General features: G+C 42.4%; 1 protein-coding gene across 1 annotated transcript; it reads left to right on the top strand.

Annotated features, from left to right (window-relative positions):
- Window positions 1-1,288: 1,288 nt before the first annotated feature.
- On the top strand, window positions 1,289-3,858 carry LOC121924263 (zinc finger protein 160-like). Its single transcript, XM_042455568.1, has one exon. The coding sequence runs from the start codon at window positions 1,668-1,670 to the stop codon at window positions 3,492-3,494; it is 1,827 nt and encodes a 608-aa protein (XP_042311502.1). The 5' UTR covers window positions 1,289-1,667; the 3' UTR covers window positions 3,495-3,858.
- The last annotated feature ends 9,667 nt before the right edge of the window (window positions 3,859-13,525 follow it).

Here is a 13,525-nt window from a genome sequence, read left to right as displayed (position 1 = left end):
TGGATAGAATAGGTTCTGGGTGGTTATCACTCAGTGAAGGCCTGCCAGAAGAGAAAGGTTTTTGTTGCTTTTTTAAAAGGCTCCAATGTGGATAATGGGAATCTCTTCTGGCAGGTCATTCCAGGCTTTAGGAGCCGTAGCAGAAAAAGACCTCCGTGAGGTCACCGCCAATCTGAATGAATGAATGAATGAATGAATGAATCTGGTCTTTTTTGGATGTAAAAGATTTTTCCCGGAGGAACGGAGTGTACGGGAAGGATTATATGGAAGGAGGTGTTCCTTCAAGTAGACTGGACGCAGACCATGTAGGGCTTTGTAGGTAATAACCAACACCTTGTACTGAGACCGGAAGCTAATAGGCAGCCAGTGTAATGACTTTAGAATAGGTATAATTCAGTCAAAGCTAGATTTTCCGGTGACCAGTCTGGCTGCCATGTTTTGTATCAATTGAAGCTTCTGGACATGGCACAAGGGTTGCCCGATGTAGAGTGCATTACAGAAATCAAGACGAGAGGTTAGCAGGGCATGTACAAACGTTTCCAGGTCCCGCTACTCCAGGTTGGGGCGCAACTGGCGTATCAGCCGAAGCTGATAACAGGCGCTCCTGGCTGCCGCATCAGTCTGTGTCAGAGCTAGCACCCAGGACTCCAGACAATCAATCAGTCAGCTTGAATGATATAATCAACAGCACTTTATTGATAGCTCCAGAATCAGACATGTGCCTCACTCAGCTTCTTAGCTGAGACTGACCACACCCTCCCAAAGACAAAGTAACAGAATTTCCAAAAGCCAAAACCCCTCCCAAGCAGAAACCCTCCAAGCAAAGCCCCCCCCCGGTTCCCACAGAAGTGAAAGCACATTCCCAGCTCTGAGCGCTCGGAGAGCCAGACCTTCAAGGCCACTAGATAAGACACCTGGCCCTACTATGCACCACTATCACTATCTACACTTCTACTGCAGCTAAAGCCCCATCATCCCCAACTACTATACTACACTACAAACACTATCTGGTAGAATACTAACAGGATTCTAACAGTCTGAGAGGACAGATGAAGTGACAAATTCAGGAGCACTCCCAAGCTGCAGACACAGTCATTCAGGGGAAGTGTGACTCCCATCTAAGACTGGCAAACATATCTCCAAACCTGGGTTGGGGCTACCTATCACGAGTACCCCGGTTTTCTTTGGATTCAACTTAAGTCTGTTTTCCCTCATCCAGTCCATTACCGATCATTATTCTCTTGTCATCAAGCCCAGTTGAGTTGAGAAAAAGTATGGTTCTTGGGTTCATGCTTTCATAGATACAAGAAGCTATGAGCGCCTGAAAAGAAAGTTCTGCTTCATGCAGCCTCTCCCACAGGATTTCCAGCAGAATCAATGGGGAAGCCCTGTTGTTTCATTTGTTTTTCTAGTAGAGTGCTCACATCAATGTCCATTAAGCAAGTTTTTTTCCCCAGGGTTTTTTTGGGGGTGGGGTGGTTGTTGTTTTTTGTCCTCTCTTGTGCTTTGACCACTTGTTGTTCTCATTTCCAGGCAGTGATGTGAATGGGAATGAAGGAAGTGAATGTCTTGGGTGTGAGAGAAGCTTCAGCTGTAAGCCAAACCTTGATCTTCACAGGAGAACTCATATAGAAGAGAAATCACTTAAGGATGGTGAAAATAGAAACATGGACAGTTATAGAAAAAACCTAATTTCTCATGAAATATCTGAAAAAGCAATGAAAGCATTTAAATGTTTGAAAAGTGGCAAGAGTTTAAGATGTAGCTCACAGCTTATGTCACACCCAAGATTACACTCAGGGGAGAAATCCTTAATAGGCTTGGACAGTGGAAAGAGCCCAAGTCAGAAGACACAGCAGAGTTGCCAGGAAGCAGGACATAGAGGTATGAAACCTCTCAAATGTGTGGAGTGTGGAAAGAGCTTCAATCAGAAGAGAAGCCTCATTTATCATCAAACAATTCACACAGGGGAGAAACCATTTAAGTGTTTGGAGTGTGGAAAGAGCTTCAGACAGAAGAGAAGCCTCATGTATCATCAAGCAACTCACACAGGGGAGAAGCCCTTTAAATGCTTGGAGTGTGGAAAGAGCTTTAGCCGGAAGTCAAAGTTCATTCATCATCAAGCAGTTCATACAGCAGAGATACCATTTCAATGCTTGGAGTGTGGTAAAAGCTTCAGACAGAAGGCAAGCCTCATTCGTCATCAAGCAGCTCACACAGGGGAGAAACCATTTAAGTGTTTGGAATGTGGAAAGAGATTCCTTTGGAAGATAAGCCTGATTTATCATCAAACAACTCACACAGGAGAGAAGCCATTTAAATGCTTGGAGTGTGGAAAGAGTTTCCCTTGGAAGATAACTCTCATTCAGCATCAAGCAATTCACACAGGAGAGAAACCATTGAAATGCTTGGAGTGTGGAAAGGGCTTCAGGAAGAAGTCAAACCTCACTGATCATCAAGCAGTTCACACAGGAGTAAAACCATTTAAATGCTTGGAATGTGAAAAGAAATTCAGTCGAAAGGCATACCTCACCCGTCATCAAAGAACCCACACGGGGGCGAAACATTTTAAATGCTTGGAGTGTGGAAAAAGCTTTAGCCAGAACCTAAGCCTCATTTGTGATCAAGCATCTCACACAGGGGAGAAATCTGTTAAATGCTTGGAGTGTGGAAAAAGCTCCCCTAGGAAGATAAGCCTCTTTCATCATCAAACAATTCACACAGGAGAGAAGCCATTTAAATCTTTGGAGTGTGGAAAGGGCTTCACACAGAAGTCACAACTCATTGATCATCAAGCAGTTCACACGGGAGCAAAAATGTTTAAATGCCTAGAATGTGGAAAGAAATTCAGTCGAAAGGAACGCCTCACCTGTCATGAAAGAACCCACACAGGGAAGAATCTTTTTAAATGCCTGGAATGTGAGAAGCAATTCAGTCGAAAGGACCATCTCACCCGTCATCAAATAACCCACACAGGGGAGAAACCTTTTAAATGCTTGGAGTGTGGAAAGAGCTTTAGCCACAAGTCAAGCCTCATTTATCATCAAGCAGCTCACTCAGAGGAGAAACCCTTTAAATGCTTGGAGTGTGAAAAGAGCTTTAGCCAGAAAAAAAGCCTCATTCGTCATCAAGCAGTTCACACGGAGGAGAAACCTTTTAAATGCTTGGAGTGTGGAAACAGCTTTAGCCACAGGTCAAGCCTCATTCGTCATCAAGCAGCTCACATAGCAGGAAAACCATTTCAGTGCTTGGAGTGTGGCACAAGCTTCAGCCGGAAGTCAAATCTCATTCATCATCAAGCAACTCATACAACGGAGAAAGCTTATAAATGCTTGGAGTGTGGAAAGAGCTTCAGGCAGAAGAGAACTCTCCTTCGGCATCATGCAATTCACACAGGGGAGAAGCCCTTTAAATGTTTAGATTGTGGAAAGAGTTTCTGTTGGAAGACAAACTTAATTCGTCATCAAGAAACTCACACCGAGAGAAACCATTGAAGTGCTTGGAATGTGGGAAAACCTTCCATCAGAAGGCACACTTCACTTCTCATCAAATCACTTACACCTTGGAGAATCCATTCAAATGCCTGGAGTACGGAAAGAGTTTCAGCTGGGAAAAAAGTCTCAGTTGTCATCAATCAGAATCCAACCATACATGGAGAGAGAAATGCCAGAATTCCAAGTGGAATTTATCTCCCCTCCATATCTTTTCAGTAAGATTTTGTAAGTAAGCCAATTTTCAGCCTGTATCATTTCTCTTCTTTGAAAAGCCTCTTGTGGGGAGACCCAGTTCTGTAGTTTCGTCATTATTCTTTTTTTGTATCTTTTCCATACATCTAATACAGATCTTCTAATACAGTGATTATTAAAAATTTTGTTCGTTTTCTCTTTTCCATAAACAAGGTAAGCATGCCACCCATAACGCAGGCCTTCCCCTTCTAGCACTAATAAACTATTGTCTTTAAGGGTAATCCATTTCTTCAGCCAAGTTAAACAACATATGCATCATAAAATAATTCTAAGTTTGGAACCCCAAACCACCCCTCTGTTTTGAGTCCTGTAAGATTTTTAGGCAAGCACGGGGTTTTTTCCCTTCCCATAGAAAGGACGTTATTTCTTCGTTCCAGCTTTTAAATGTCTTCCTTGAAATTGGGATTGGGATCATTTGAAAGCAAAACATTAATTTTGGAAGAATTAGCATTTTAACTGCTGAGATTCTGCCTAGAAATGATAGTTTTGCTCTACTCCATCTCCCCAGATCTTTGCTAATTTCATTCCATAAAAAAATTCCTTTATCCATGTTCCAAATTTGTTTCCTAATTTCATTCTGTCTTTAATTTCATATATAATTTCCCAACTCACGGTATCGAAAGCCTTTTCAAAATCTGCAAATAATATTCCAAATTTCCTATCACCATGTTGTTGATAAAATTCTAAAATATTTAATATTATTCTTAAATTGTCTCCCATTAATCTACCCGGAAGAATCCCCTTTGATCAACATCTACCCATTCTTGCATACATTTTTTTAATCTATTAGCCAATATGTTTGAAAAGATTTTGTAATCTAGATTAAGGAGACAGATCGGCCTGAAATTTTTAGGGTTCGTTAGATCTTTGCCTTCTTTCGGTATAACAACTATATTTGTCTCTTTCCACGATGGAAATAATCCATTTTGAATCAGCTTTAACTGCCCTGGCTCAGTGCTAGGGAATCCTGGGAATTGTAGTTTATTGTGGCACCAGAGAAGTCTAAAATATGAAGTTGAAGCATCCATCACTTTTTGTGGATTTTTTGGGCTATATGGCCACGTTCTCAAAGAGTTTATTCCTGACGTTTTGCTGGCCACAGACCCGAAACCTTAGGTATAAACTCTTCTAGAACATGGCCACATAGCCCCAAAAAACCACAAAAAGTTAAGACTAAAATGTCTCACAGGACTATAGTTCCCAGAATTCCCTAGCTTTAGTTAAAGTTGTTTCAAACTGGATTATTTCTTCAGTGCATTTTGGACCTAGGAAGGGCAACGAAGAAAGAACTAGATTAAGTTCACAAACAAATAAATAAAAATACTAAGGTCAGAACATCAGCTTTTTTGAAATGTTTTGCTGGAAGAGAGTTCTGTGGATCCCTTGGAGAGCCTAAAACGTAATACAGTCAAACCAGAACTCCTCCTAGACAAGAACAGACTAAACAGAGGTTATCATACTTTGGGCATATCCTGAGATACAAGGACTCAGTGCTCAGGAAAGAGGAAAGCCATAGGAAATTAAGAAGTTCCAGGTGGATTGACTCAATCAGGGAAGCCTTGGGCCTGGGTTTGCAAGACCTGAGCAGCAGGACTTTTGATGACTGGTCTGTCTACATGGGGGTCTCTCATTTTATAGGAGCACCATAAGTTAAGCCTACGACAATCTTTTGTTTAAGCTTTAACTTAAAGTGTAAAGATGTAAAGAATTTAGCCTGAGATATACAAAAATGTTATTTGGGGGAAAACTTAGAATCTTGGGAGTGTGGAGAGAAACCTTTAGTGCTTGGAACACAGAATAAAGTTGTCAGGGGAAAAAACCACCTTAGTTCCAGGAACACACACCGAGGGCTGACTTGTCAATGAGGAGCAGACGCTGATTTATTTCTTTGTTTAGAATATGAATATATTATCTCTCTGAGGTGACAGCTATTGACAAGTGGAAGATTCCTGTCATAAAATGAAGCTGAGGAAGCCTGTGTTTCTTCATCCCTCCTTGGCCACTTCAATGCGATGCGCTGCTTAAAAAGGCTTCCAGCTGGACAGAGAACGACAACGAGGGACCCTTTTTATTTAAAGAGGCCCTTCTATGTGAGAGGCTTTTGTTACTGATATCCACCAGGAAATGTAATGTTTAATCATGAGAATCAGAGTTGGAAGAAACCGCAAGGGCCATCCAGTCCAACCCCCTTCTGCCATGCAGGAAATCTCAATGAAAACATCCCCGACAGATAGCCACCAGCCTTTGTTTGAAGACCTCTAAGGAAGGGGACCCAGCACAATCTCCGAAGGGAGTGTGTTCCTATGTTCAACAGCCCTTACTGTCAGGAAGTTCCTCCTAATGTTGAGGTGAATCTCTTTTCCGTAGCTTGCATCCTAGTCGCTCTCCTTTGGACACACACTAGTTTTGTTCTCCATCCTTTTTAAATTGTGATTGCCCAGAACTGGGACACATATATTCCAGGTGGGGGCTGACCAAAGCAGATAGAGTGGAACTATTACTTCTCTTGATCTAGACACTATACTTATTGATGCTGCCTAGAATTGCATTGGGCTTTTTAGCTGCTGCATCGCACTGTTGACTCTTTCAACTTATGGTCTACTGGGACTCCTAGATCCCTTTCACATGTGTGTCTCCTTAAGCCAGGTGTCGCCCATCCTATATCTGGTGCAATACCTTACATTTCTCCCTGTTTGAAGTTCATTCTGTTAGCTTTGGCTCAGCTTTCTAGTCTATTTTGAATTTGATCTTGTCCTCAGGGATATGTGCTACTCCTCCTAATTGGTGGTCATCTGCAAATTTGATGAGTATTGCCCCAATTTGTTCTTCAAGTCATTGATAAAGATGTTGAATAGCACTTGGCCCAGGCCAGAGCCCTGTGGGACACCATGATCGCTTCTCTCCAGGATGAAAAGGAGGCCATTGTTGAGCACCCTTTGCGTTCAGCCTGTCAACCAGTTACAATCCATGTAACAGTTACCCTTGTCTGGCCCACATTCTTGCAAATAAGCTAGTGAAATGTGGGCTAGAAAAAGTAACTGTTTGGTCACTTCATGCTGATGCTGCTTAAAAGAAGACATTTACAGCTGGGACAGAGGAGGAGGGACGCTTTTGGGCAAGCCCTTCTGAGTGATTGGGTTTTGTTCACTGAGATCCACCAGGAAATGTAACAAATGTGTGTGTGTGTGTTTGTGTTTTTTAAACTCACCCCCAAGGAAGCAAAAAGATGAGAGGTTCCTCTATTGCCAGGGAAAATGTAGCTGTTGGCTTCGCAAGGGTTAATGGGTTCTAGATAGAAGTAAAAACAATGGAACAGGAGGAGGAGGAGAGGTTGCTCTTCCTCCCAGGCATGTCCCCTCCCTCCTCTTCCGGCTCTGAGTGCGAATCCTCTTCCCAGCCAGGATCTGGAGGTGAGACATGAATGAGGAGGACCCCCAGGAGGGTTTGCAAGGGGCAGAGAAACTGAGGAGAGGGCTTCCTTCCTTCCTTCCTTCCTTGGTGGGAAGAGGGGAGATGGAGGGAGGGAGACAGGAAAAAGGGTCAAGAGGAGGGAAGAAAGGGCTTTGGGGTCAGGAGCCCCTTTCACTGTGTTTTAGCTTGGGGGTTTTAGTGGGGATAAACCCACTTCTTGGGAGACAGGACAGTATAATATTAAGCCTCAGGATATAAACCTATTCATGGCCCCCTGGAAATGGGGACCCAAAAAAGGAGGTCCAAGGTTGTCCCTTCCTTGTTCCCTACATTTTCCAGGGCTAGGTGAGAGGGATATATAGCTCTTTTGGACCTTTTTCGTAGCTGTTCATGTGAGAAAGCAAAATCTGAAATGGCAGCAAGAGTGAGTTTCCCTTCATTCAAACCTCTCTCTGAGGAGATAGGTCCCTTTTGTTATTTGTGCAGGAGCCACAATGTCTGGAGACATTTTGTTGTGTGGTTGTTTGCCTCCAAGTGGTTTCCAACTGATGGTGACCATGTCACAGGGGTTTCTTGGCAGGTTTTCTTCAGGAAATCCTTGGAGGCTTCTACCTCTAGGAAAGGAAAAGCAGTTTCTTTCTAATATTGGGACTGAACTGGCATGCTTTGCCTCTGGATGATCTAAAGTTTTCCTGATGCACAACATGAGAGACTTCTTGAGAGATGCAGGGTTCTGCCGCCTACATTAATAAATAATAATAATAATCCTATTATTATTACTATTATTCATTATTACATAGGAGGAGCCTGTGGCTCCACAAGGAAGGAGACATGCTGGATTGCAAGGAACATCCTCTTTGAGTTGCAAATGGACATTGCCTTTCCTTGACTTTGGGAACTTGGCCCAAAAGGGGGTCTGTGCCAGTCTGCAGACAGCCTCCCTTCCATCTGAAGTGAGACCAGAAACAGAAAATGCAGGCCTGAGGACTAAGCTCCAGGAGGAGAGGATCTCATCAGGGCCAGCAATAATCGCAATGATCACGTTTAATGAAAGCTAACACAAACATTAGAGCTATAGCACTGGATATTTCTGCACAGTCACACAATCGCATAGGGATTCAAATCCTGATCTCCAGAGTCATAGACTAACACTGAAATCACTTCGCATGACTGGGCTCAAGAATGCTGGAAAAGTCCTTGTCTTTGTCCATAGCCTCTGCTAATGGTTGGACTTTATTTGCTTTTAATATCAGTTTGTTAGCTGCCTTGTTTTCCATCAAAAGGAGGATGCATGATATAAAGAATAAAATAAATATTAGAAACAATAATCATTAGTGAATATATTGCAGCTGCGAGGCTGAGAAAGGCAAGCCAAAGCCCCACTCCTCCTTGACTTCTTTTCTTGAGGAAAAAGGTCTCGCCAGCTATTTGTTGGCTGGCAATTAATATTTTTTCTTAAAGGGGCATGGAACATTTCTTTTATTGCTGTACCTTTGTGATGCTTTTACGTGTATTCTGTCTTAACTATGGTTTTTGTTTTACTGTTTTGAAAATTGTATTGTTCATCTTTTATGACTGCCTCTAGGAGAAAGGCATCATATAAATGAAAAGAAATCAATAAATCGGTAAATAGCAATAAAATGGGTACTCTCTGCCTCCCAGATTCTGTCCTCAGAGCAATTCTTGTGAAGTAGGCTGGGTTATTGGATTAATGCTGGGTGTATGGAGTTTTCACTCTGTGACTCAGAAGGAAAAGTCACCTTATCTTTCCTTCAGTCTTAGGAGTTTAAACACTGGGGGAAATCCTGTGCAGAAATGGGGTTTTAAACTAGAAAACAAAACAAAACCCAAAAGCAGGTTGATTTTCACACTACGTCATTGATAAATCTGTGTAACCCAACAGAAAACGGACAGAACATAGACGAAAGCGTTCCTTTTTTACTTTTTGGAAATCCCAAAAGTAAAAAGAAGCAGCTTGTTGTTTATTTTCCATTTGGGTTAAGACAAGTTTAACACAAATAGTGTGGTGAAAATCAACCCACTTTTGTGGGTTTTGTTCTAGCTTTTAAATCTCATTTCTGCACAGGAATTTCACCCATGAGATAAACTCATAGTCTTGGTTTTCTATGAAGAAGAGGGAAGGAGCAAATTCTTCACCTCAAGAGAGCATTTATACGTCTCATACAAAAATGTCTTCTTTTCCTACTAGGACTTGGCATTCCAGACTTTTGCCTCGAGGGAAGATGCTTGCAACAGGCAGAAAAGAACTGTAGGCCATTGCTTTGGCCATCTGTTGCCTAGGAACAAAGGAAATATAATAATAATATCATAATAATTAAATAATAATAATAATAATAATATAATAATAAAATACGAAGCTGTATTCACAGTGGAAGAGATAAAGGAAACAAGTCACATGTGCTGCTGATGGTCCAATAAGAGGAAACGAAATCCCACGTGGTGCTGATGGCCTGAGAGCACACGGTCAAGATGGAGATGCAAAGCCTAACTGCCCCCTGAGTTAGGAAAAAGCCTTCTACATCTTCCAGCTGGGAGCAGTGGGGAATTCTGCAGAGCAACCACACAGAAGGAGGCCTGGCAGAGATGTTTCCATTCAGAGGTACAGTGGGAGCATTTTAGGCAGCTCTGCCACAAGGAGAACCAAGGGCCCAGAGAAGTTTGCAGCCGACTCCATTGCTCTTTGCCATCAGTGGCTGAGGCCAGAGAGACACACCAAAGCCCAGATCCTGGATCTGGTGATCCTGGAGCAGTTTCTGGCTGTCCTTCCCCAGAGTGTCAAGCTGGGTCAGGGAATGTGGGGCAGAGACCAGTTCCCAGGCCGTGGCCCTGGTGAAGGTTTCCTCCTGAGCCAGGCAGAGGAGAGGAAGCAGGAAAAGCAGCAGTGAGAAGTCTTTATCTTAATAATTTCCTGGCCCTCCTGGTCCTTTATATTTTCTCATCTTTCTGCCCATAACAAGCATAGGGAACAGTGGAATGGTCAGCCAGTGTGAAATGTGAACATAAATGTGAAAAATATCTAACAATATCTCTGTCAGTGTAATCAACATAAAGCCCTTACATGTTCATGTTTTGTAAAATGGGTGCAATGATGAAATGGGGAAGGTTTTTATAGTTCCCATTTCAAAAAAGGTTGTGTATCTGGAGAGTCAGCTTTGGAGGATTTGGCTCATTATATACTGAGTGCCAGATATATGCTGGTATTAGAGAAATGTTATTTGGAAACTTTCCTAAAGAAAATGAAATACAGTGGTACCCCAGGGTTACGAATGTTAATCCGTTCCGCGGCGCCATTCGTAACCCGAAATCTTTCGCTAGCCGAAAAAGCCATAGTGCCTAGCGCTAAAAGCCGCAATTTCGTGTGAAAAAGCGCCGAAAAGCACCAAAATTTTTTTCGTAAGCCAAAAAAAAAATGTAACCCGAAACAGTTTTTTCCTATGGGATTTTTCGTATCCAGAAATTTCGTAACGCGGTGATTTCGTATCCCGGTGTACCAACTGTACTGGGATGTGAAAGAAATTCTTGTTACAATCAACAAATCAATATGGTCATCCAAAGGGTACTATTTGCAACAAATGCTCCCAGGTGTAGATGGAGACGATCTTAACTGACATAGAAACCTGAGGATATGAATGTATAAATGCTTTTTGTTATAACACCAATGGTTAATAGCTCTCTTTCTTATTACAGTGTGATCTGGTTCATATTGCAAATCATGTATCTTAGGCATAGCTATATATTTTGTTTATTAGTAGTTTAATTGTTCATTCTGTAACCGCACTTCTGTGAAAGCTTGGATGTTTTGTTTGCAATGGTTCTTTGGACTAAGTAATAAACTATCTCTTTATGATACTTGGTACTTTTTCTCCCCCAGGGGCTCCTTGTAGAAAGGGCTGGTGACTTTCCTGTGGCAGAGAAGGCTCTCTCAGACTCTGGAGAGAGAGTCCTGTGCAAGTGGATGGTACAGCCAGATGACAGAGCATCACCATAATGGGTTAAAGAATCAAAGGACATTTCCCATCTTATCTCCCTGTCTTGAGTGTGCCTGAAATAACTGGAGTGTAGATCTGCTCCCTGAGGACGCCCATTGGGGAAAGGATCAGTCTCCAGTAAATGATTAGCCTCAACTGTTTAAGGAGTCATGTTTCAAAACCTGCACTTTGAAAGAGCCATTATACTAAAAGAAAAAAAAAGCTTCTGGCTCCATCCTCCACTCCCTTCCCTTTTGTGTCAGGTCTTCTTGATTGTAAGCCTGAGGGCGAGGAACCATCTAATTAATAAGATTGTATGTGGCAGTGCTGTGTAAATTTACAGCGCTATATAAATAAAGCTTAATAATAATAATAATAATAATAATAATAATCAATAATAATAATAATAATAATAGAACAGTGTGGCGGGGGTTGAATACTACATAGAAGGAAAGACCCAGGTGGTAAAGATACAAAATTGGCAGAAGGTATAAGGGACAGTATGAGGGCTGGTGTCTCCAGGTTGATACTTTAACGGTTCTCAGCTTTTACTGTTCTTCACATGAGAAAAGCCTGGGACTTGCACTGTATTTTATTGCCAAGTGCTAGGGTTAGAAAACCTTTGCACCTCCAGCTGGACATTCATGCCAGAAAAGCCAATGAGGCCTCAGTTGATACTGTGCCCTTCTGAGGGCTTCCCTGAGAAGCTACTTTAGAAGTCAAGTCTTCCTTGGCATATATTTCTGAACTCCATATTCTGTTTACATAATTTTGGTCTATAATTGTTTCCTTGTTTCTTTCAGTGTTAAAATGCCATGTACAATGATGGCACTATATAAACAAAGAAAAAAATGATATAATTTGTTGTTCTCCAATTAACCTCTTGGTCCATTTCCAAGTCCCCAAAATTCTTTTGTCTTGTTTGTCTTTGTCCTTGTTTGGGATGATACAAAAAAACCGGTTAGTCAGAAGCAGAGGGAACAGTTTTCCCCTTTATTTCCCACCAGGAAACCAAACACAGCCATGGCCACATGTCGAAGCTCATCTCTTACTGTCGATGCACTGAGAACGCGTCTGTGAGCCCGGATCAGGTAGAGGGCCAAGAAAGGCTCAGGCTGGGTGCCTGGGTCTCTGCTCTTCTTCTCTGGGCCAAGTGGGAACCACTCCCTTTTCCTTTCTTGCAGTCAAAATTTCCAACTACAGTGGCCTTAGTATCTTTATGCAACAAATTAGTCACCTTTACCTGCTTTTCTTTTCATTCCTAATAGGCCTCTGCATATTTGCTGAAGCTATCATTTCTTTTTCCAGGTTACTTATAGAGCAAGTGGCTGTGTATTTTAGTGAGGAGGAGTGGGCCCTGCTGAATCCAGAGCCAAAGGGCCTTGCATAGGGAGTCATGGAGGAGAATTTGGAGATGGTGGCCTCCCTAGGGTAAGGGCTCCCTTTTTCTCATGCTAGATCAAATTAGTTTGCAAGTGGTAGTCAACACTATTGCTTCTTCTGCCATCTTTTTTGCATTTCAGCAGTTTTAAGTTGCCCTTTCCGCCGGGTTGGTTTCGAGAGATCTTTTCACGGAAAGTCCTAAGCTGGCCAACCTCGGTTCAAGGCTAACGTGGATGATGTTAGCTTCAGATGGGCTGCTAAGCTTGTAACCCTCTTATGGGAACTGCCCTGTTCCAGAGGGTGTGCCATGAAAGGAACCTACTTTGTCTCCCCATCTTTGCTTTGGTTCTTTCCAACTACCAATAAAAATGAATTGTAAAACGCATGTACAATGATGGCATTATATAAACAAAGAAATAAATTAGAATAACTTTGTTCTCCAGTTTAACCTCTTGGTCATTCCAGTGTCTCCTAAAATTATTTTGTCTTATTTGTCTTTGTCCTTGTTTGGATGATACGAAAAACATGTCAGTGCAAAGCAGAGGGAAAGTTTTCCCCTTTATTCCCACCAGGTAACCAAACACAGCCATGGCCAACATGTCAAAGCTCATCTCTTACTGTCGATGCCACTGAGAACAGCTTCTGTGAGCCCAGATCAGGTAGAGGGCCAATTCCCTGGTAGGGCCAAGAAAGGCTCTGCGGGGTACCTGGTTCTCTGTTCTTCTCTGCTGGCAAGTGGGAACCACTCTCTTTTCTTTCTTGCAGTCAGTTGCCCACTATGCTAGCACTTAGTGTCTTTATGCAACAATCAAGTCACCTTTACCTGCTTTGTTTCATTCCCGCTAGGCTTCTGCATGTTGCTGAAGCTATCATTTCTTTTTCCAGGTTTTACAGAGGAAGTGGCTGTGTATTTTAGTGAGGAGGCGTGGGCCCTGCTGAATTCCAGACCAAAGGGCCCTGCATAGGGAAGTCATGGAGGAAAATTGGGAGATGGTG

This window comes from Sceloporus undulatus, chromosome 2, assembly GCF_019175285.1.
Source record: "Sceloporus undulatus isolate JIND9_A2432 ecotype Alabama chromosome 2, SceUnd_v1.1, whole genome shotgun sequence".
Taxonomy (NCBI): domain Eukaryota; kingdom Metazoa; phylum Chordata; class Lepidosauria; order Squamata; family Phrynosomatidae; genus Sceloporus; species Sceloporus undulatus.
This window is presented reverse-complemented; position numbering and strand designations above follow the sequence as displayed.